Source organism: Actinia tenebrosa, unplaced genomic scaffold (assembly GCF_029948245.1).
Source record: "Actinia tenebrosa isolate PJP-AT-01 unplaced genomic scaffold, QUT_ActTen_1.0 PGA_scaffold7__59_contigs__length_16204524, whole genome shotgun sequence".
Taxonomy (NCBI): Eukaryota; Metazoa; Cnidaria; class Anthozoa; order Actiniaria; family Actiniidae; genus Actinia; species Actinia tenebrosa.
In genome coordinates this window covers 11,927,379-11,950,012 of record NW_028292584.1, presented here as the reverse complement: position 1 = coordinate 11,950,012, position 22,634 = coordinate 11,927,379, and the positions used below count along the sequence as shown (strand labels likewise).

The 22,634-nt window shown below is 35.3% G+C and overlaps 2 protein-coding genes across 4 annotated transcripts; one reads left to right on the top strand and one right to left on the bottom strand.

The window, feature by feature from the left end:
• Window positions 1-12,304: 12,304 nt before the first annotated feature.
• LOC148905632 (cell adhesion molecule CEACAM5-like) lies at window positions 12,305-16,137 on the top strand. Of its 2 annotated transcripts, XM_089039692.1 has the most exons (5): window positions 12,305-12,414; window positions 13,709-13,984; window positions 14,281-14,547; window positions 14,911-15,041; window positions 15,534-16,137. In XM_089039692.1, exons 2-5 carry the CDS (start codon window positions 13,909-13,911, stop codon window positions 15,696-15,698), a joined length of 639 nt encoding a protein of 212 aa, XP_088895818.1. In that variant the 5' UTR covers window positions 12,305-12,414; window positions 13,709-13,908; the 3' UTR covers window positions 15,699-16,137. The 2 variants fall into 2 exon arrangements, with proteins under 2 accessions (XP_088895818.1, XP_088895819.1); XM_089039693.1 differs by lacking the exon at window positions 12,305-12,414 and having other exon boundaries at window positions 13,673-13,984.
• A 1,262-nt stretch (window positions 16,138-17,399) lies between these two features.
• Window positions 17,400-22,610, bottom strand: LOC116305079 (uncharacterized). Of its 2 annotated transcripts, XM_089039683.1 has the most exons (7): window positions 22,352-22,610; window positions 21,708-21,788; window positions 21,035-21,489; window positions 20,497-20,775; window positions 18,530-18,625; window positions 17,768-17,869; window positions 17,400-17,650 (listed from the first exon to the last, which is right to left on the bottom strand). In XM_089039683.1, the coding sequence occupies exons 3-7, from the start codon at window positions 21,324-21,326 to the stop codon at window positions 17,517-17,519; spliced, it is 903 nt and encodes a 300-aa protein (XP_088895809.1). In that variant the 5' UTR covers window positions 21,327-21,489; window positions 21,708-21,788; window positions 22,352-22,610; the 3' UTR covers window positions 17,400-17,516. The 2 variants fall into 2 exon arrangements, with proteins under 2 accessions (XP_088895809.1, XP_088895811.1); XM_089039685.1 differs by lacking the exon at window positions 21,708-21,788.
• Between the last annotated feature and the right edge of the window lie 24 nt (window positions 22,611-22,634).

Sequence of the window (22,634 nt, the reverse complement as noted above, 5' to 3'; positions counted from 1 at the left end):
AGCATATCCATTTTATAATAGTTAAAATTCAGCTTTTTTTTTTTCTTTTTTTTGCTTAGTACAACTTATGTTGTAGTGTATCTGTGCATCAAGTTCAATGAAATTTGGGCTCATTGCATTTTAACAGAGATTTTGCACCAGCAACTAACGCAAGCTATCGTGCAAAAGCTGACGTATGTTGGGCTAACGGGTTACTATATATCTTGAAACCCATGCATGTATCATGAATATCATCTATCTTGTTGTTTCATGATTCCCAAATTTAAGATTGAGAAATGCACTAAATGTATCTGCTACAATAACCGCATTTAACTGATTATATCGAAATATACGATCTTCCTAGAAAGGTAGAACTGTTTTGCTTGCTTGAAGCTGACTGTTTGCCTGTGCCATTGCTTGCAGTACCAATACGAGGTGTTTTGCTTTCAAGCTAAACAAGATAAAAGCAGTTCTTTTTTTTTGAATGCTCATTGTTAACAAGGATAACTGCATGTTAAAAGTGCATCATTTAGTCCAACCCAGCTTATCAGTGTAAACAGCCTAACCTATTTTCTTGTATTATAGCAATACCTTTAAAACTAAGGCATTGCTGCATAGGTCACTATCCCCAACTTGTAGATTAAATTTGTAGATGATGCATTTGTTAATCTAAAATGTAATCATGTATACCATATTTATCTATAACCAGCAAAGTGCTAAGGACTTTTTTCTTTTCTTTTTTCCTTTCTTTTCTGTTTTAATATCGTTATTACACATCTTACGAATGCTTTTATATTTACCACACATTACTTACACCTTATATTGAGGTTCCGTTTTCTTTCTTTCTTTCTTTCTGTTTTTGTTTTTGTTTTTTTGTTTTTTTGAAAACATTTTCTTAAACCTTTTTATTTGAGTTACGTCCTTTGACTGAGCCTTGTTAAATGCAATGTCCATGAAGCTTTAGCTGGATTTAATAAGCTCAATACTCCTTTTTCATTATAATCATCGCATCCAGTATTATAATTTACTTCATTCGCACTAAAAATATATAAACGCAATTTGTATTAATGCTGAAAGGATATTGTTAGAATAGTATTAGCACGATATACTTCGTTTGTTATCCCTGCGTATACATCTAACTATTTTCAAAGTTTCAAATGTTTGCGCAGAGATAAAAAATATATATTTGTATGTTATCGATAGTCGATTTCCATAGCAGTTATTGTCACTAATAAAAGCCACCTACTGAATAACTGAACCTTATGAACAACCCTGATCCCATGGTCACACTGAGCAACAGGTCCTAAGAACGTGACCTGTCTCGCACAGGATACAATTGGCCAAAGGAAATCTTGCAAATTATGACACAAATGTGTGGCTGTCGTAACATATTTCGATTTGTGACCCTTGTCGTAAACTTTTTAGCGCTAGTAATGTAATGACAATCGAATGTTGCATAATATACAAATACATATTATTGATTTTCTATCACGTAGTCACTGTCCTTGGGACACTAAATATATCATATTATAAATTTGTTGCTCTTTTGCTCTATGCTCAAGAATTGTCCTAACCAAATTAAATATGATTTCGGAATGAAACGTTTTTCTAACATTGAACTTAAATTGGTCACGTACGCGCTTTTTTTATTCTAACATTAGTTTTTTTAGATTTTTTGACAGCGAAAGAGGAGCAAGTTTTATCAATGAAATATTCAACTGCATTATGTAATCACTATAAAAATGAATAAATAATCAGCATGATAACTTTTGGTGTTCTTTTTTATTACATGTTTTACGTGTGGCTTTAATGTAGTTCAAGCTATTTGATTTAAAAAGGGGGAAACATGGATTAATCAGGGTTTAGTAGAACTTTCTTCCTCCTAGTGCTTTCCAAATAAGACTAAAAAAAAGAAGAAAAAATATAGATTGGTTTCGCGGTTTTTTAACTTGACGAGAACGCAAACCACAAATTCAATGAGATTAATTTAAAACTCCATACAGATCAACATTTAAATAGTCCGGTCATCTTTTCCAAATTTCTGAGAAACCGAAAATAAATAGCCGATCCAAAATAGATTGCTTATAGATGATGTCAAGGGTCAGCAGATAAACGACATATTAAATATAGTCGACTAGTAAATGATTTCCGAAGTCTCAGTTTTCCTTTCGACAGCGTCGGACCAAATTCACTCCACTGCTTATTGTTTTTCCTTTCCGACCACTTGTCAGTCCCTTGATAAAAAGATTCTTTGTTTGAGTTGTATCCATACTCGTGTGACGTCTCGTGCACAGCATTTGAACAAAGAAATGATATTCAATGAATTACGTGGTCTGATGTGGAAAAACGTTACGCCAAAGTGGACTAATTGGTCAACCGAACCAGAGTTTCAGCCTTCAGGGCATTTTGGTTTCACCTGTCATAACAACATAATTAGGAATTACAATTATTCGCATGACGGATGCTATATAAATGAGCATGCAGACCGAAAATTAGATACACGTTCTGTCGACACATTCTAAAGCGGCAAATCTTTAGTTAAGTCACGATCATATTTTCAGAGAAAAAAGAAGGGTTTGCTTAGACGAACAAAAGCTGTTGCAGATGAATCTTAATCGAGGCCTTGGAGTCATACAAGTTGCCTTTTTTTTGGCAGCCGTGTGCTCAACAAACGGTATGTATAAGTACGACAAGGTTTAAAACGTGTGTAAAGTCCAATTTAGTTAAACTAGACGACTTTTATTTCAAAGTGTTTTAAAAGAGTCGTCAGAAAAAACCGGACAGGGCTACTGAAAAGATGAGGGTCGGCCGATTTTTAAAAAAGATACCCATCTAGTATGATTACAAATGGTAGCATTAAAAAGGAATTTTCGATCTTTTATCTCGGAGATTGATCATCCCCACCCCTCATTTTGGAGCCGTAAAGGGCTAAAAATCAAGGCTAATTAGGTCAACTTTGAGGCCACCAGAATCTAAATTTTCCGAACGATTCCCTAAATGGAACTTTTTAAGCAATTTCTATGTTTATATCTTCAATAGAATCTGGCTTAAAATAATAAATTTATTGTGTACTAGCTCTTTACAATAGCCTCGCAAGGATGATGGTCAATTAGATATTCGGCACAAATGATTTTTTTTCAATATTTGAGCGCGTTTTTCTCAAAAGTGGGGCAGTTTATTTTTTACTTTAAACCATATTGTGATACTTCATTGGTATGTGAATTAAAATAAAAAAAGAATTGATTGGGGAAAAAAATAACTTGAGCTGTAGCCACATCCAAAGTTCGGTTTGTCATCGTCTGGCAAATACAAACCAAACAAGATCGGGAAACGAAATATGTTATATTTAGTAACTGTATGAATTAAAAAAAAATAAAATTCTAAGTATTGTTTTGGTCACGTTACCGCGATATCAAAACATTTACAAATTTACAAAGCGATGCCTAATTAGCATATTCTTGTACTGTTTTAATTATAACCGATAACCAAAATAAAGATAAATTTCATTAATTACACAACCCAAAATGGTTTTAAAACGTGACAATTTCATTAATATAAGTTGAGAATATATCATATTTACTAGCTCCATAAAAATTAGAAAAATATTTTATATGTCATTTACATATTTTTAACGTCAAAGTGGTTCCACACATTCAAGCATGAAGATAGCATTTAGCATCACAAACTGTTCCAGCATGTCTCAGCAGAGTTGTTTCGGATCTGAAAACATGCGTGTGAAAATACCATGGTCTTGAAGGCATCTACGCAAAGTTTGGGATACCCATCCACATATTGCAGTAAAACTGTTGTTCTGTAGGCTGGTTGGTCTTGTTGGGTGGCTGGTCTTGTTTTAGTGACTTTCTGCAAGACATCTATCGCAAGACATTTTAGAGATATCTATTTGCAGACTTTTTCACGATGTCGCTTGGCATGCTGAAGGTTTGAAGTGAAATGTACCAAAACGTGAAACAACTTTTTATTCTGTTAAAAAAAGGTGAAACTAAGGCAATTAGGCGCATATAAACGAAGCGGACGTTGCATAATCCAACAGAAAAAGTATGTCATCCAACAAGATGATGGATCTCAGGCATGTCTGAACTTGTACGGCGTGGTAATTAAAACTTAACATATTCATAAAACAAATCAGAACACACAAGGACTCCGGTCTTGAATTTTCATGAAAGCCTCCGCCCTATGATTTGAACCTCTATGGAAACTCTGTTTTACTTCTTGGCATGTTGCTAGAAATGTGGTAGCTAGGTAATATATTAAAAGGACGCATAAAAAGAAGGATCCAGAAAGATCTAAGAGCTGCAAGGATGCGCCTTTTTTCTGCTTAGTCATAGTCAACTATTATTATTAACTATGGCTTAGTCCGGTCATTCAATGTTATTCAAGACAACAAACTTAACGGTTTTCATATATTTAATCTTAAGTGCAATATATGGGAATGGCATGCTGATAATCTAAACAGTATTCTCCCTTTTTTATAAAACAGATAGATATCAAATAAATTGAAATGAATACGTTCTTTTTACTACTTCAAGGATTTCACGGGTTTTGATAAATGTTTGTTTTGTGTGTGTGTGTGTGTGTGTGTGTGATATCTCCAAGCGGCCATGTAATGTTCTGTTTATTACATAACCTTATAAAAATAAATGTAAAAAATTTACGCTGTTCCTTCCCGCCTCTCAAGCCGAAGTGAACCGTCGTTCTTAACCAAAGAGTGTTTATCAACGCTTGAGGACTTTCAATTTCGAGACATTTTGCTTCATCAAGTATTTCAATTTCCTCATCAGTTAGTTCAGTTCAGATGTCAAATCCTTTCGCTTTTAGGTCTTTTTGTTTTGCTTTGAGGGTAGCCATGGTTCCTTTGAATTGAGCATCGTTAAAAATTGTCAAACCGTAGTTTTCTTTGTTCAAATATCGTTGAATACTTGAAAGAAATCCTCGTAAACTCGATGGCTTGTATTCGGAACTGTCTTTCTTTCTAACTCCATAAAAAACTTAGACTGAAGCTCGTTTAAGACAGATGGTTTCAGTTCATGAAGCAATCGATCTTGAAGCAAGTCGTCATGATTTTTCTAGACGAACGCCTTGAACAGCTACACATCATACATTGTTTTCCTCTTTGTGTTCACATTTCCTGCTCTTCTAAAAACTTACTCAGCTCTTCATCAGTTATATCGACAAACCTGCTTGATGCCATAGTTTTGTCGCTCTTTTTTAGCAAAATAAACAATCTCGAATGGAAGTTAAAGCACTTGACACTTTGACAGCGCGCGAAAATACTGAAAGCTGATTGGTCGACTGAGTGATATCACACATGTGTGATATAAATGATATCTCTATGACTGGGATAAGCTTTCTATCACTTTGATACCACTCGGTATACCACTATATGTTATATAATAAATATAGATACACTTGCCGCCGGAACGCTCTGGGCTAGAGGTCGACACCTTCTAAAGCAGCAAATCTTTAGTTAAGTCACGATCACATTTCCATTGAGTAAAAAAGAAGGGTTTGCTTAGAGACAACCAAACCTGTTGGAGATGAATCGTAATCAAGGCCTTGGATTCGTCATAGAAGCCGCCTTTTTTCTGGCAGCCGTGTGCTCAACAAACGGTATGTATAAGTACGACACGTAATTAGTTAAACAGTTGATAGATAGATAATTTGTAACACCGTATGGTATGTAAAAATGACGTTTCGGACGTTAGTCCTTCATCGGAGTAAACCATCGTTTACTCCGATGAAGGACTAACGTCCGAAACGTCAGTTTCATTTTTACATACCATACGGTGTTACAAATTATCTATCTATCAACTGTTTTACTGAAAACACCGACGCAGTTTACACTAGTTTTCACTAGTTTTCCACCCTATGTAATTAGTTAATGGAGAGTTTTAGATTTACGTTCACGGCAAACGTGAAACGTCAGTTGACCAGAAAAAATTATTTTAAATTACTGAAAAAGAATCGCAAAAAAGACCAAGTAGTAGAAAAGCGAAAGAGTATTTGCGCTTGGTGAGAAGGTTTGTAAAAGGTAAAGTAAAAGACACGAAAACTATGAAAACGTGGTCACGTTTGCCGTTTGCGGAGAGAAAAAGAAGTCAATCTAAAACTCTCTAATAACAAGGTTTGAAGCTTGTATAGTAGTAAATCACGCGCTCGCGATGTAAAGTCCAATTTAGTTAAACTAAAAATATTTTATTTCAAAGTGTTTAAGTATTACTGAATGGAGTATGAGATTATTTCCAAGGGCTGCATTGACCAAATAACTCGAATTCCGTTCCAGCGCAAGCTTTGAAAAGGGAAATTCCCTTATCTTGACCTTTGACAAAATACCGAAATAGACACGCAGATAGTGTCGCTTAAATTATTTTATTTTATTACTCAGCTAGGTTTAATTGTGCTGTTAGCGAGGAAATAAGTCGTTTTGGAGGTGTATGTTCTCTAAGAATATCACAAGAGTCGCAAAGTGGTGTCGAGTCGTTAAATCTCAAGATAAGGCTTGATAATTTGGTTAAAATAATTGCCGGATCGGATGGAAAACTAAGGCGCCGTCCTTTCAATCCTAAATTTCGTCTTTCATCTGATATTTAAGTCTAAAATTTTACTAAAATGATTATTCATTTCACTACGTCTTGGTAGTAAATATTCGAACCAACAATTAGTAGTAATTTCTAAAAGTCTTTCTATGTAGGCATGAATGAGTTTTTAACCTGGTTTCGCTCATTGTGGGGCTATCCTAATATATCTGTGGAGGGGTTTTAGGAGCGAGGGACTAAAAAAAAAACAGTAAAAAAATGCATTTTAATGTTCATTTGTTTCTCAATTTTCACACCCCTCTCATCAGCGTTTAGTGTGGGCACTGTGAAAAGTTAAGTTTTCTCTTGATGCTTTCCAAATAAGACTAAGAAAAAGAGAAAATATATTGATTTTTGTGGCTTAATTCCTAATTTAACGAGATAACAACAAATTCAATGATATATGCATGCATTAATTTAAACTCATTTAGTCCCGTCATCTGTTCCAAATTGCCGAACAACCGAAAATAAACCACGTGCACTTGCTCCATTGATCTTGAATTGCCGATCCAAAATAGATTGCTTACAGATGATGTCAAGGGTCGGCAGATAAACGAACTAGTAAATGGTTTCCGAAATCTCAGTAGTTCTCAGTAGTTTCAACGTTCTCGACTCGCAGATAAATCCTATGACAGCCCATCATCATACTTGAGGCGAGTACAAATGCTTTGACAGGCGGATAAACGAAGCGGACGTTGCATCATCCATCAGAAATAGTCATCCGATTAAGACTATGGATCCCAGGCATGTCTGAACTTGTGCGGTGTGGTAATTAATACTTAACATATTCATTAAAGGAAAAAAAAAAAACAGACCACACCTGGACAACTAGTTCAAAACTCCTAAGCTTCGGTCTTCGGTCTTGAATTTTCATGAAAGCCTTCGCCCTATGATTTGAACTTTAATAGGAAAACTCTCTTTTACTTCTTGGCATGTTGCTAGAAATGTAGTAGCTGGGTAAGAAATTAAAAGGACGCATAAAAAGAAGGATCTAGAAATATCTAAGGGCTGTAACGGATGAACCGTTTTTCGGCTTGGTCCGCTCATAACTATGGTCCGGTCATTCAAGATTATTCAAGACAAGCTCACCGGTTTTCATATCTTTAATTTTAAGTGCAATGTATGGCAGGGGAATGGCATGCCGATGATCTAAACCGTATTTTCCCTTTTTTAAATATAAAAAACAAATATACAATGAATACGTTCTTTTTACTACATTAAGAATTTCACGGGCTTTTTGTTTTTTGTTTTTTTGTTTTTTTGCTTTTGTATGTTTGTTTGTTTGCTCAAGATCTATTTCAGGGCATTTTTTGGTTTTATAGTCACCTGTCATAACATGTTAAGGAATTAAAATCCTATCACATGACCTATGTTATATAAATGATCATGCAGACAACAGACATAGATAGACTCGTCGCCGCGGAACGTTCTGTAGAGGTCACATCTTTAAAGCGGCAAATATTTAGTTAAGCCACGATCGTATTTTCATTGATTCAAAAAAGAAGGGTTTGCTTAGACGAACCAAACCGTTGGAGATGAATCTCAATCAAGGCCTTGGAGTCATAATAGTTGCCTTCCTTTTGGCAGCCACGTGCTTAGCAAACGGTATGTATAAGTGTACGACATCTAATTAGTTAATAACAAGGTTTGAAACTTGTGTAGTAGTAAACCACGCGCTCGCGATGTAAAGTCCAACAATTTAGTTAAACTAAACAACTTTTATTTCAAAGTGTTTTAAGGGTCTAGTATTACTGAATGGGGTATGAGATTATTTGCCACGCTGGCCTTTGGAAATTTCTCCATCGTGTTTTACAGAATATATGACTGAATATTAATGCGCCATACGCCTTTCGGACATCGACAATTCATTGATTTTATTTGATTATCAAAAAAATTAATCGAATAATGTGGAGCCGTTAACCACGTTCCAAAGCAATACAGCTGGACGACAGACTTCTTTTTCAAAAGAAGTCTGTCATCCAGCTGTATAGTTATCTCTTCTTAATTCAAGATACTGGCATTAATATTCATCTTTTCAGTGCCAGTGTTACTGAAAAGATGAATTTTAATGCCAGTACCTTGAATTAAGAAGAGATAACTAGCTAAAAACTAGCTGTGTGAGCTGTGCCGGTGTTTCTAATGAAACAGTAATGATAAAAAGGTAAATTATACCCCATGAATAGATGAAAAAACTTCCTGACGTTTCGGACGCTAGTCCTTGATATCAAGTATGTACAAGTATCTTGGCCTTCTATAAGTGTAGTTCAAGTAAGTATTTTTGAGTTTGAAGGAAATAATAAACGAATGTGTATTTTCTTACGATCTCTTAAATCATAAAAAGGTGACTTTATTTTCAATTGTCAATAATGAGTTTTTGTACAATTGCTCTATTGTCTAAAGAACGACAAAACGGATTTTAAAAAAAACTGATTTAACAGATGGCTAAGAAATGGCTTAGTCTTTTGGAGTATTCTCTTGTGATGGAAAGAATCGGAACATAAGACCGTGAAATAAAAACAATATTTTACGTCTTCTCCAGTAAAACTACTTGGTGATTGGATGACGCAATTGAGTTATAGACTAGCACCTTTAGTTTGTTAGTCTCCATCGCATCCGTTTTTAGTGTCGGTCGTCACGCAACGCTCCCTCCCCACAAACGGCTGCTTGCATTCGAACTACATTCCTTTCTCATTGTTTGGATCGTACCAATGAGGTCGAGCGCATTGTTTCCTATTGAGCCAATCACAGTGTCCGAAAGTATAAACATGGTGAGTTTCAATCCAGCTGCCGAAGAACATCCTCGAAAGCAATCGGTGCGGAATATTCGCCGCTTTCGACTTCACACCGTTCTTCCTCTTCTAGTGAGCATATCTTCACAGCACTAACTCCTAAACAACGTAACTTTGAGACTTGGTCATCCATTAGACGTATTATTAGCGACCTTTAGATACGACGACGAGTACGAGTACGAGTAACGCTAAATCGATATCGTAGTCGATTTCCGATTTTTTTACAATCTAAAGTATCAATCTATTTTATACACGATCAAGACTACAAAGAGATAGTGCCAATCTTTAAAAGCTTTAAATCGGACCCGTTCTCGTACTCGTCGTCGGACGTAAAGGTCTAAATTAAAGGAGACACAACAACCAACGATGTGACCAGACTCTAGTGTATATTTGTAGTCAAATACGAGAGGCAGAGCTTGGTAAATTAGAGATTTCCCAAACCCTGTTGGAAGATTGACAAAAATATCTTTTTTCTCTTCGACTGAAGTTTTGATAGCCGACTTCTGATGCGCATTTAGATCAGGAATCGAATACCGAACTTTGAAGACACGAGGCCACATGTACACTTCTTCTATGAACGAGTTGAGAATGCGAAATAAAAGCTGCACGGTGATTGGTCAGATTAAAAGTCCGCGAACGGTTCTCAAAATATGTAACCCTTCTTGTGATTGGCCAAACAACGAGAAAGGAATGTAGTTCGAATGCAAGCAGCCGTTTGTGGGGAGGGAGCGTTGCGTGACGACCGACACTAAAAACGGATGCGAGGGAGACTATTAGTTTGTTGACCAATAACTTGAATTCCGTCTCACCACAAGCTGTGGAAAGACAAATGCCTGACTTTTAATAAAATACCAAAATAGACGCAAGTGTCGCTTAAATTTACTATATTTTATTACTCAGCTAGGTTTGAATCCGCTGTTAACGAGGAAATTAGTCATTATGGAGGTATAAGTTCTCTAAGAATATCACAAAAGGTCGCAAAGTGGGGTCGAGTCGTTAAATCTATAAGATAGGGTTTGATAATTTGGGTAAAATGATTGGTATAATCGACCATTCTTTACGAGACGTCTGGACGTGTTTACTTGCCGGAGCGGAAGCAATACTAAGGCGCCATTCTTTTAATCCTAAATTTCGTATTTCTTCTGATGTTTGAGTCTAAAATTTTACTAAAATGATTGTTCATTTCACTACGTCTTGGTAATAAATATTTATTTCGAACCAATTATTAATAATAATTTCTAAAACGTCTTACACGCATGAGTGAGTTTTTACACTGGTGTCGCTCATTGTGGGGCTATCCTAATATCTGTAGTGGAGGGGTTTTAGGAGCGAGAGACTAAATTTGTTTCTCACTTTTCTCGCCCTTCGTATCAGCGTTTAGTGTGGACGCTGTGAAAAGTTAAGCGTTCGATACGCTCAGTTTGGCGAAAACGGCGCCTTTGAAAAACGCATTAGCTTGGATGTGGCCTCAGACAAAAACAAACAAAAAACAAACATAAAACAAAAAGAAAAAAGAAACAAAACAGTGCTTATATGCGTTTTCCAGAAAACTACTGAGACAATGTGTAACCAGTTGAAAAGGCATAAATAGATAAATCAATAAATTCATAAAGTCATATTTTTCAGAATATGATCATTTGACATCATTTCCTGTCTCATGATCATGTCGCAGATTCTTTCTGTTTTACAGCACGTGGTGGTCAGTGTTTGACTACCATTTGCAGCAAATAATAATGTTCAAAGACTTTTATCAGCCGATTGAAATTCAACAATTGATCATGACCCTTTGATAAAATCACCAAATTAGATACACATTTACTGGTGTTGGATTTTTGGAGGTGAATATTACTAATAAAGAGAACGGGTCGATATGCAGTATCGTTCAGTCGCACACACTTAGTGAGCCATTGCAATTTTTTTTTTCAAAATACCATGTGCACTTCTGCTGCAAGTGTTCCTTCTCTAATACTCTCTTAATCTACGACCACGACTAGTGAAAGAAATATGGCTCGTTGTGCTCTCTAAATGAAATGATAACCATTCTAGTTAATGTGCAGGGGCGGATCCAGGATTTTTTTTCAGGGTGGGTGCACCAGTAATTTCAAATGGTGTGTCGTTCGTGAGCGTAGAGTGATAGAGGAGGTTGGTGTGGCTAGCAAGCTTAGAAGCGAGGCATTTTTGAAATTTCACAGAGAACCTGTAAATAGGCCCGGCAATGATGATGGGAGTAGGAAAAAATGAACTAGTTCCACGATAAGGCATTTTTTTACATGATCAAAAATAAAGCTAAACGAGTGTTCGCATAAAAATAAACCTAGATCCGCCCCTCAGTAATGTTATGCTAGCTAACTGAAGCAAAAGCGCATATTTGTACTCATGTATTTGTGCCTCCAAGTTGCAAGACAGATCGACTTTTAATCATATCATTATGTTGAAAGCCGACTAGCCGTTGGTAGTAAGATCCAAAAAAGAAAAAGGTTTTAAATTTCAGATACTGTAACTTCGTCCTAAATAACTGTAAATCTACGGCTGCATTCGCGATGGGTGCAAGCTTTTCCATCACGCATGTTTTGTCAAATTTCAGCCGATTTATATGATTTTATGCATAGATTGATTTTTAATCATTTGATCATAACCTTTGCTAGTACCTGCAAGACTCACGAATAAACATTTTGACATTTTTTTCTCTCCTTCCCTTAAAGGTGAACGTGTCTGTACCGGAAATCAGTGGGTAATTGTCGGTGGCAACATTTCCATTCAATGTGAATCAAGTGCACCTCTCATGTACATTACATTGACGAAAATTGATGATAATGGAAATCGTACCACCATAATCGCATTGCATAGGAACAACACACCTATTTTCTACAATGATAGCAACGGTATGAAATACCGTGAAAGACTCCAAGTCACTGCTCATGATTTGACGCAAGGCAATGTGGGGTTCACGCTAATTGCTGTCATTCCAAGTGACAGCGGTTTATATGTGATGTCATTTAAGACCCAGTCAGACGTAGTTGACCAGATATCAACTACAAAAGTGAAAGTATTGGGTAAGTGACGTTAGTCTGATCCTTGTCGCCTATTGCATATCGATATTTCCTGTGGCTCTCACAACCTGAAATAGTTGTACATCTCTAACATCCTATACAGGGCATTGCCGCGCTCTAAACTGCATTATAAAGGAATATTTAGTTTCTATAACAATCTCTGTCTCTCTCTCTGTCTCTCTCTCTGTCTCTCTCTGTCCCTGTCTCTGTCTCTCTCTGTCTCTCTCTGTCTCTCTCTGTCTCTCTCTGTCTCTCTCTGTCTCTCTCTGTCTCTCTCTGTCTCTCTCTGTCTCTCTCTGTCTCTCTCTGTCTCTCTCTGTCTCTCTCTGTCTCTCTCTGTCTCTCTCTGTCTCTCTCTGTCTCTCTCTGTCTCTCTCTGTGACTACTGCGATGTGGTTTGGGATAATTTACCAAAAACATCAGCTGACAGACTCCAAAAAATGCAAAATCGCGCAGGCCGAATTACAACTAAGAGTAATTATGAAACTAGGTCGCGCGACATTTTAATGTCTCTAGGATGGGAAAATCTTCAAAACAGGCGGAAGAAACATAAAGCCACAATAATGTACAAGACTTTGAATGCTCTTGCACCTCAAAGTTTAAGAGACCGCTTTGAGTATCAAACTACAAAATATAATTTGCGGAAGGGAGAAAAGTGTTTAAAATTATCGAAACCAAACACTGAGTACCTCAAACGTGCGTTCTCCTATGAAGGTGCAAAAGCATGGAACTCTTTGCCTTCAGATATTAAGTCAGCTAGAAGTATAAGGGAATTTAAAAGAAAGCTTTCTTCTGTTGGACTCTCATAAACTTTTTTAGCTGTCTAAATTGTATTCTTATTTAACTCGACATTCTTGTAAAGCAATTTTTATATTGATAGAATTTTTTTCGAGTATAAATAAAGTATCACTCACTCACTCACTCACTCTGTCTCTCTCTGTCTCTCTCAGCTCTGTCTCTCTCTAGCTCTCTGTCTCTGTCTCTGCCTGTCTCTCTCTAGCTCTCTGTCTCTGTCTCTGCCTCTGCCTGTCTCTCTCTAGCTCTCTGCGCTTTTTGCTAGTTAACCTGGAAAGGATGGGGTTTACCACGTTTATTTGCAAAAGGTGTTATTATACCCCTATTTGTAGAACGAGCAATTTATTTGACTTACAGTGCATTGTGTGGCACACTCGTCATTTGCAAATTACCATTTTTCATAGTTTTTTCGGGTAATAACAAGATACGATTTAAATCAAAATTCAATGCATATTAATAAAAATTCTGCTTGAAGTAAAGGTTAATTGTCTCGTTTTTTAAGGTTCTATGAACAAAACCTGCAAAATTGGAAACAAGACAAGAACATATGAAGAAGTGACTGAGGGATCTGACATAGATCTACGTCTAACAAGTTCTGAATTGAAACGCTTGAAATTTACCTGGAAGAACAACACTGCCAATATTTAAGGACAAGTGGGGCCCAGTTTGTCAGTCAAATCGATTACGCGTTACCAAGGAGGAATGTACCAAGTGGATGCACGTGATAGGTTTAACTGCTCTGCTGATATGGGGTGCAATTTTACCTTAAATGTCCAGTGTGAGTAGAAAATAGATATTTATTTTTTAGTGTTTTTTTCCTCCTCCCAAAAAGAATTAACGTCAAACTTTTAACTTCTCACTTCTCACTTCTCACTTCAAAAAAAAAAAAAAAAAAAAAGACTGACGTAGAGGTGCTGCTTGAAACAGTTTTGATGTCATTTGCTGTTGTTGTCTACACGTTCCATGTCATTTGCAAAACAGTCCTTGATTTAATATTAATATCATGTATATATTTAATATTCATATAAAAACTTGTTTTTTTTCTTCTACCTATTTGTATATTACTATTTTCAGATAAACCAGAAGCTACCAATATCAGTATCGTAAATACTAGTTCAGTGTTCTATAAGGAAGAAAACATAACAATCCTTTGCAAGGCAGATGCCAATCCACCGGCAGATTATTCGTTGTATTTTAGCAACAAGGCAATCCAAGGTGACAGAAATCGCCTAGGTGTGTTTAATGTGAAATTTGAGCTGACAGGAAACAATATCATCGAATGTGTCCCGTTTAATAAAGTTGGTAGTGGCCCAAAGCAGCGTTTGTCTATTTTTGTAAGAGGTAAGCATTTTTCCTTGCTAATGTACCCCCAACTTTATGTATAGTATGGATATTTTGCTGCACTCGTCAGACAGACAGACAGAAAGAAAGAAAGAAAGAAAGAGAGAAAGAGAGAAAGAGAGAAAGAAAGAAAGAAAAAAAAAAAAAAAAAAAAAAAGACAGAAAGAAAGAATGAAAATGAAATAAATGCAAAGTGTTGCTGTTGTCGTTGTTGTCATTGTCGTTGTCGTTGTTGTTGTTGTTTTGTTGTTGTTTTGTTGTTGTTGTTGTCATTGTCGTTGTCGTTGTTGTTGTTATCTAGTAACGATTGAATATCTGATATGACATAGTATTTTTCATTTATCAATTGTTTTATTTTTATAGATGAACCCCAGGTGCATAAAGTCAATTCTAGCGATGTGCAATGGGAAATTATAGTTCCAGTTACGGTTACGATTATAGTACTTCTTACTTTAGCTGTAGTTGTTGCGTTTTTGTTAAGAAGGCGAAGAATGGTAATTACTGGGTTAATTTAAAGTTTGATTATTTATTTTCTTACTAGTTTTGTTATCATTAAATGGATAGATTGGTGTGTGGAAAAAAGCGATAAATGATTACTTGCCACTGTGGACACCTGATTAACCCTTTTCGAAATTACTTTGGATGTAAGGCCAACCCAAATACGAATATCAAAAAAATCACATTTTCTCCGAAAACTAAATACATGTCAGCCATTGCAATAAGAATATCAAATTCATCAAATATTGTGTCACTGTTGTCAAGCACTTATTAGCAACGTCTTTTTTCCCCTGGTGGCTTGGAAATCCTTTTTTTTTTAATTGACACCTCAACATTTTTTCAGATTAGTTGGTGTCTGCATGTGGGATTTTGTTGGCCAAGTTTTAGTGGGGAAAAAATCCACGAAGCAAAGTGAAATATGTCACTAGTGAGCTGCAGAAAGAAATGTATCTTTAATTTTGTCATAACCGTTTCATTTTTTCCCTTAGAATCGCCGTTCTTATCATGATGAGGGGGTTATTTTTGAACGCAATGAAAAAAATCAAAAATTTATCGAAAAACAAAACAAAGAAGAAAAGGAAGAAGAAGAAGAAGAAGAAGAAGAAGAAGAAGAAGAAGAAGAAGAAGAAGAAGAAGAAGAAGAACCAAGATAAAACAAAACAGTTAACATCCACGAACGAGAAAAGAGGCAAGAAACAGCAACAACAAAAACAAGAAAGAATAAAATCGCTAAGAGCAAGGTTATTAATTGCATACCCAGTACAGCAATTTTGAAAGATAGATATTTTATTAAACATCTTACTTGCAGCTAAAGATTAATGTACACCTTCGAGTTCAAAATTACCGCTGTGTTTCTCGATTACAGACTCATTTACTCAGGGTTAGCCCCGTATCAGAGTCTAAATATTCATAAATACCAACAGTATCTTAGTGTGCACAACGCTTTGAAATTCCACTGACCTTCATTGGAACAAATTTATATTCAATGCAAAGTCGATGTTGACCTTGAGCAACAGATAAATCTAAAATGCAGTATTGCAAAGGTTAACGATTTGTATTGTTCTTTATGTATTATCCTGTAAATGCATGACTTCGCACACATTTGTAAGATATTTAATCTTACATTTGAAACTCTCAAGATATATATTTTAATACTGTAATCAATTTTACTATGTACTATTAATAACTTTTCTCATTATTGTACAGGTAATAAGGTTTATTCCCATTAAATACAACTTATTAACCGAGAGTGAGGTCATTACAGGGAAATCTCAGACCGAGGTCTTGACAGTACGTATAAAAAAAAGACCGAGGTCTGAGATTTCCCTGTAATGACCGAACGAACGAGGTTAATAAGTTACTTATTATATGGCCTTTTTTCGGCTGTAAGTGTAACAAAATTCGCTTTCGCTGTGGCTCTCTTCGTCGCTCATTGTACACTGAGAAGTATTTCTAAGCTATACAATAATTTTTTTTCAGTTTTTGAAAAGAAAAATGTATTTTGTTTATGTTTTCGGTTGATTTAATGTTTGGTTTCGTAGCTTTTGATCGCAACTGAAAAGAGCCGTGAATGAAGCCGAGAGCAATTTCCGTAATGACCGGTCATTACAAGAAAATCTTGCCCGGTAAGCAGCCAATCAGAGCGCGCGAAACATTGATGCCATATAATAATAAGTAATATATTTGGCGATGAGCAAATTCAACGATTTGAACACGAACTACTTTAAACATTTAAACATTCTTTGTCTTTTCAACAAAGGGGTTACAAATCTTTCTATAGATCTACAGCATGATGACGCATTTAAACCTACGCTTCCAGAATCCTTTTGAGTAGCTATGTTTGCCATGCTAATAGGCCATTTGCATTATGGCGTCATTTTACTACCACTACCAAAATGCTTCGTGAATTTTCTTTCTTATTCAAATTTGTAGTTTCTCATGGGAATAGTGAGACAATTGGTGCTAATTAACAGAACAAAAGACAGTGTGCAATGGAGTCTGGTAGTGGTAGTAAATGACGCCATAATGCAAATGGCCTATTACTGTGTTAGTTTTTTTTAGATTTTTGACATTGGAATATGAAAATATATATTAAAAAGGATTGTGGTGGAATAGGTATGATATGTCATTAGGATAAGATGAGGTAACAGCTTAGACATTGAAAAGAATTTCTATTAGAAACGTTTATGAAATAAAGCAAAAAAAAAGCTAAGTTGTATATTAATGATATTTATAAATTGCCTCAATTGATATTACAGTTCAATACAATCAATATGGATTAAGACCGCACATCGACCACCTTTACCCATAAAAGAAAGACAAACACACGAAACACTATCTTTTTGACGTTATATTAATTTATTTATATATTTTGCCCCATGGAAAGATGGCCGCCGTCTCCACGCTTATGTTTCAAACACAAGATCACTTCTTCTACACTTTGAACATACCCATGCTCACTTGGAATATATTTAACTATCCATTAGACGAGTATGTTGATTCCTCCTGACACTTCCAAAAGTATTCCTAATTCTGAGACTAGCTGAACTAACTACCGAACCAGTGCGAGAACCTGCTCTTGATTTGGCTTCTGTTCCCCTTGGCACTTAAAGATATCAATACAAAAAAAAAACAACATTATCATGATTGCTATCACCATATGGTCCTTGTGCTGAAAAGTTACTAATTTAAAAAAAATGATAATAAAAATCAGTTCCTTTACCTGGTGCTGAGCTAGTACTTTGTCTAGTGCTTGAACGTCGAGAATCTGCAAATTCAAATTGATTTTCCCAAATTGAATCAGAATATCGGGCTATTCTTGACCCTAAATAGATTAGGAAATAGATTAGTACATTAGTAACAACATATTAATTTTTTTAGAGGGATCGGAGTTATCGCTGGTACGCGATAAACGCTTTTATTTTATTTTATTGCTTTTTTTGTTTGTTTGTTTGTTTGTTTTTGACATGAAGTATTCATTATGTAATGTTTAATAAACGAGCAGGAGTGTTTTATCGGGTATAAAACACGAGGCGTAGCCGAGTGCTTTTTTACCAGATAAAACACTATCTACGAGTTTTTTGAACGGCTTAAAAAACTCATGATGTAAGCTCTCATATTGTACCGAATTCTTTACGAAATGAACCAAGTTTGATAGAAAAATTCCAAGTTAAAGTTTATGCAAATGAATACGAATCTATTCAGATTAAAAGTTCCTAACGGTCATGATTTTTATTGTGTTTCCTTCATGAATTATTAATGAGCTTTTTTATTTAATTTATTCACTCAATATTTTCACTCTTTTTTTTATAACGCTAACTCCGCTTCAAGAACTTAACCACCAACAGGCGTAATAATAATAATAATAATAATAATGATAATAGTAATAATTATCCTCATCATCGCTGTCAGCATTATCATTATCATCCTCATGGAGATGATGATCATGAGGATGGAGAAGCAATGATGATGAATCATCTTTTACCTGATGCTGAGTTAGTATTACATTGGACACTTGACGTCAATTCTTCAAATGGATCCCCAAAATAGTCAGGTGGGGGTAACACGAAGCACATTGATCCTTGGAAGATTCGCAAACAATGAAAATTATTTTTTGTTAGCAGAAAGCCTCTCAAACTTTAAAGAAACTTTCTTTCTAATTAGTATTATTTATAGAAATAATTTATCATTTGCCACTTCCCTAAATAATAAATAAATCTCATCACTTTTTTTCCTTGTGTTTTTGTTAGATTTCTTTTCGTCCAAATCAAAAAGTTTCGCAATAATAACCAGTGACATTTGCGGTTTTATCTTTTAAGGGAATATTGCTGAATTTGAGGTAATGTTTCTCGATAAAAGATGTCGCTTTCATTTTTTCTTTTTTCTCTCTTCTCAAAGGCAGGGGGAGGGGAGGAGGGGGGTTGGGGGGTGAGGTGGGAGGGGGTTGGGGGTCCAAACCTATATTCAACATGTGACGTCATTTTATGTCATACTATATACTATACATACACTACATATAGAATTTTCAATTTGTGTTAATATTGATATACGTGTGACTTTCAATTTATAGACCTACATAGTGTCAGTAGTCATGACTTTCAGTTTAACGCGGGAATATTACAGATTCTTTATAATATATCTTACGTTTGAGGACTAGGGGACTGTCAGGAGCCCAGGACCCCTTCCCCTTGCTTCTCCTTCATGAAGTTTCAAAATGAAATACAATTGCTTTTACAACTCTTAAGCTGCTGAATTTTACATCAATTTTGCCATATTTAGGCCCTATTTCGAAAGGTGTAGCGTGTAGAGTTGCAGTATTTTTTCAGCCAATTAATACACTACCAAAACATGCATAAGACATTACATATGCATTGTTTGGGTTACCTGTGAACATATCACTGATATGGGCTTCCAATTTTCAAAATGTGTACTCAAGTATACATAATAACTATTAATACTTTTTTTTTTTTTGCGCCGTAGTTTACATGCAAACGATAAATATGCTAATTAGCGTTACTTGCCCTGGGCCCGGTTGTACGAAGGGTGGATAGTGCTATCCGACGAATAAATCTTATCCAGTGGACATACCTAACGAAAACAACTTACTATGATTGCAAAATCTTTTGAAGTCTCGGCTAAAACAATTTCAGAAAGATTACAACAGACCCTTCAATGAAATAAAATAACCTCAGTGAACAAGGTTTGCAAAAATTGCTCATAAAAGACAAACCGAAACAAACTACTTATTAAAAAAAAGCCAAAATATTTGTTTTCTCCAAATCAAACAGCAGGGCCCGGTTGAAGGAAAGGGTGGATAGCCCTATCCGATGGATAAGTCCTTATCCAGTGGATAAGTCGATGCTGCTATCCAATAAATTCATCCACTGGATAAGATTTATCCATCGGATAGCGCTATCCACCCTTCGTAAACCGGGCCCTGAGGTTTATATTTTATACTCGTGATGTTTTGAAAGTTCTCAAACTGGAATCGCCTGAAAGTTAAATTCGTCGATCCAATTTTGAAAACTTTAAAATTTCGAGATCGTGTAATTTTCTATACTAATTGATGACGTTGCGACATCTTCCGATGTCATTATCAAGTACACTTGAAAGGATTTAACAAGCTAATTATATGTTTAAACAGTAAACCTCTTAAGATATTATTAAGCTTATTAACTACCTAGAGGTGAGCAAATGGCTATTAGCTGCTTCATCTTGACCCATTTGAAATAATAATAATAATTCTCTTAATAATTGAAATTTACTATCTTGCTTTCGATTAATGTCCACCCGCTAGGTTACGCCAGACCCACTAGGCTACGCCTCGAGAGCACATAACATTCCAACCACCTGTTAACGTCATTTCATGGTAAATAAAAGGACATACCCCGCAAAACCATCGGAAATTTTTTAAGTATTTCGCCATATGGAGGTATAACATGTACAACTTACCATTTCTAGGTGGCAGAGAAGGGAAATCCTCAGAACTAACCGCTTTATCTTGCTTTTTCTTCGCTTGCCTGAAGAATTTTCGAAAAACATTGAAGCGGTGGGCTTGTTGAGATGATACAGACCTTCGCAGGTGTTCATCTTTCTCGTTTAACTCCCTTTCATATTCTGCACATCTTAATTTTAGCTGCTGTATTTCACGTTTTGCCTCTACCAGTTCAGCCTCCACTTTTTGTTGCTCATCTAAATCGCCATCTAATTCCTCTAGAAATGTTTCCTTCTCTAAAAAAGGAAAAAATGTAACTTATTTTAAATGATAAATAATGATTGGATAATACATTGTGATTAAAAAAGTCATTAAAAGGTTATTAATTATGCGAATTTGAAATCAAGGACAAGTGGCTGTATAAAGAAAGAATGAAAGATTTGTAACAGTATTGCACTATCCTTCAAACAGACCAGAATTGCTTAAATCATCATCATCAACATTATCATCATCATCATCCTTTTATTATTAATTAATCAATAGCAATAGTCTTACCTTCCTCGCTCCAAGTAACCTTTTCCAGAATTTCGAATCCCAGAAAATCCTGGATCTTTGAAAGAATTAATGCTTTAATTAACATCTTAAGGCCACGTCTTCTTTTCTTGAGTGTCTTAAGCAGTTTTTCAGCTCTTTTCTTTGAAGTTTTCTTTGCTTTTATTTTCTCGACATCTTCCTCAGATAATACATTATCTTGAAAGAGATGACTCAAAAGCAAACCTGTTGTGTCGAGTTCTCGAACTAGCTTGACATGCATCTTTCTCATTAAATCTTTTTCTTTTCCCTCCATTTTTAGCAGTCAAAAAAAAAAAGAGTCTAGCTTATTTTGACTGTAATAGTCAGTATCATTTGTCAACGGTTCTCTAACTATTTTTCTAAAATGAATGCAAGCAGACCTTATGAAAATGACCTTGTCGTCAGTACTCTTCAGAAGTTACATGTAGGGTCAGACGCTGAAATGATTAAAAAAATACAAATAAAAATGATTCGCTCAGTAATTTAAATGTTTTTAAAAATCAAGGTTAATATCTTAAGGTGAAATTTATCTTTTTTTAAATTTTTGATAACATGTTGGATATGGTGAATATTCTATTAATTTCACGTCGACATTCACCCATATTCACTTCACCTTCTGCTATTAAATTATATTATGATATAATTGAATACTTACTCTCACATTTTGATGTATCAAAATGTAATTTATGGCCAAAAGGATTCAAATGATAAGGCTTTGAAGGATACCTAACCGTATCTGAAATGTATCGAAAACCTGACTTTGGTTATTATATTTCATTTTTAGCTTTAAAGATATTTTGGTGGTTAATAGAGTATGAATACTGCGAAAACATAAACATAAACAGTTGTAGACAGGTTGTTTGGCTGACTGAAATTTGAAAGCCATAGTTAATACCAATTTGATTTATGGTTGCTTTAGATATCGATACAATTCTAATCGTGAGGAATTATATTCTTAATAAAGTCTATACTATAATAACATTGTTCATTATAAGTCAGTTAAAAGTAGTCCTAACATATATATAATCATTCTCATCTAAAAGCTGATTTAACAGCCATTATTACACAAGAATAACAAACATGGATATTCAAATATCATGCTTTTATAGCTAAACGTAAGCAAAGTATGCAGTTATGATCCATTGTGTTTGAAAATATACTAGTAAGCTTTTGTATTCCTTGTAGACTCTCTCTGAACATTTGAATTGAAAGCGGAAGTAACAACCTTCTTTAAAATGCTTTCGTTTTCATCACATCACTGTAGTAAAAGCTATATCTAAAACTGATTATTTTCCTTACCGTTGGGGCTGGTGAACTTGTATGTCGCTAAATCTAGAGTTCCACAGTGATTTTAACTACTTGTTTTACGACAAATCCTGTGAGTATTTGTGAGCAAGACACAAAAGTTTCCTTCAATGATCGTAAGGCATGGCCTTTCGGAAAGGGTCACGTGAGAAATGAAAACGAAGCTTCTCTTAGGTAACCAGATTTCAATCTGTAAAAGAGTATTTTCATCCCTTCCAGTCTTTTACAAACCATGGTATGTTTCCTGGTGCATATTTCATATATGTATGCATATATA

Coding starts and splice junctions, on each gene's coding strand:
- LOC116305079 (XM_089039683.1), bottom strand. CDS start 21,326: ATGGAGGGAAAAGAAAAAGATTTAATGAGAAAGATGCATGTCAAGCTA. Junction 20,776..21,034: donor GGTTACTTGGAGCGAGGAAG/GTAAGACTATTG, acceptor TTCCTTTTTTAG/AGAAGGAAACATTTCTAGAG. Junction 17,870..18,529: donor TAATACTAACTCAGCATCAG/GTAAAAGATGAT, acceptor TAATCTATTTAG/GGTCAAGAATAGCCCGATAT.
- LOC148905632 (XM_089039692.1), top strand. CDS start 13,909: ATGTACCAAGTGGATGCACGTGATAGGTTTAACTGCTCTGCTGATATG. Junction 13,985..14,280: donor TTTTACCTTAAATGTCCAGT/GTGAGTAGAAAA, acceptor TACTATTTTCAG/ATAAACCAGAAGCTACCAAT. Junction 14,548..14,910: donor TTTGTCTATTTTTGTAAGAG/GTAAGCATTTTT, acceptor TTATTTTTATAG/ATGAACCCCAGGTGCATAAA.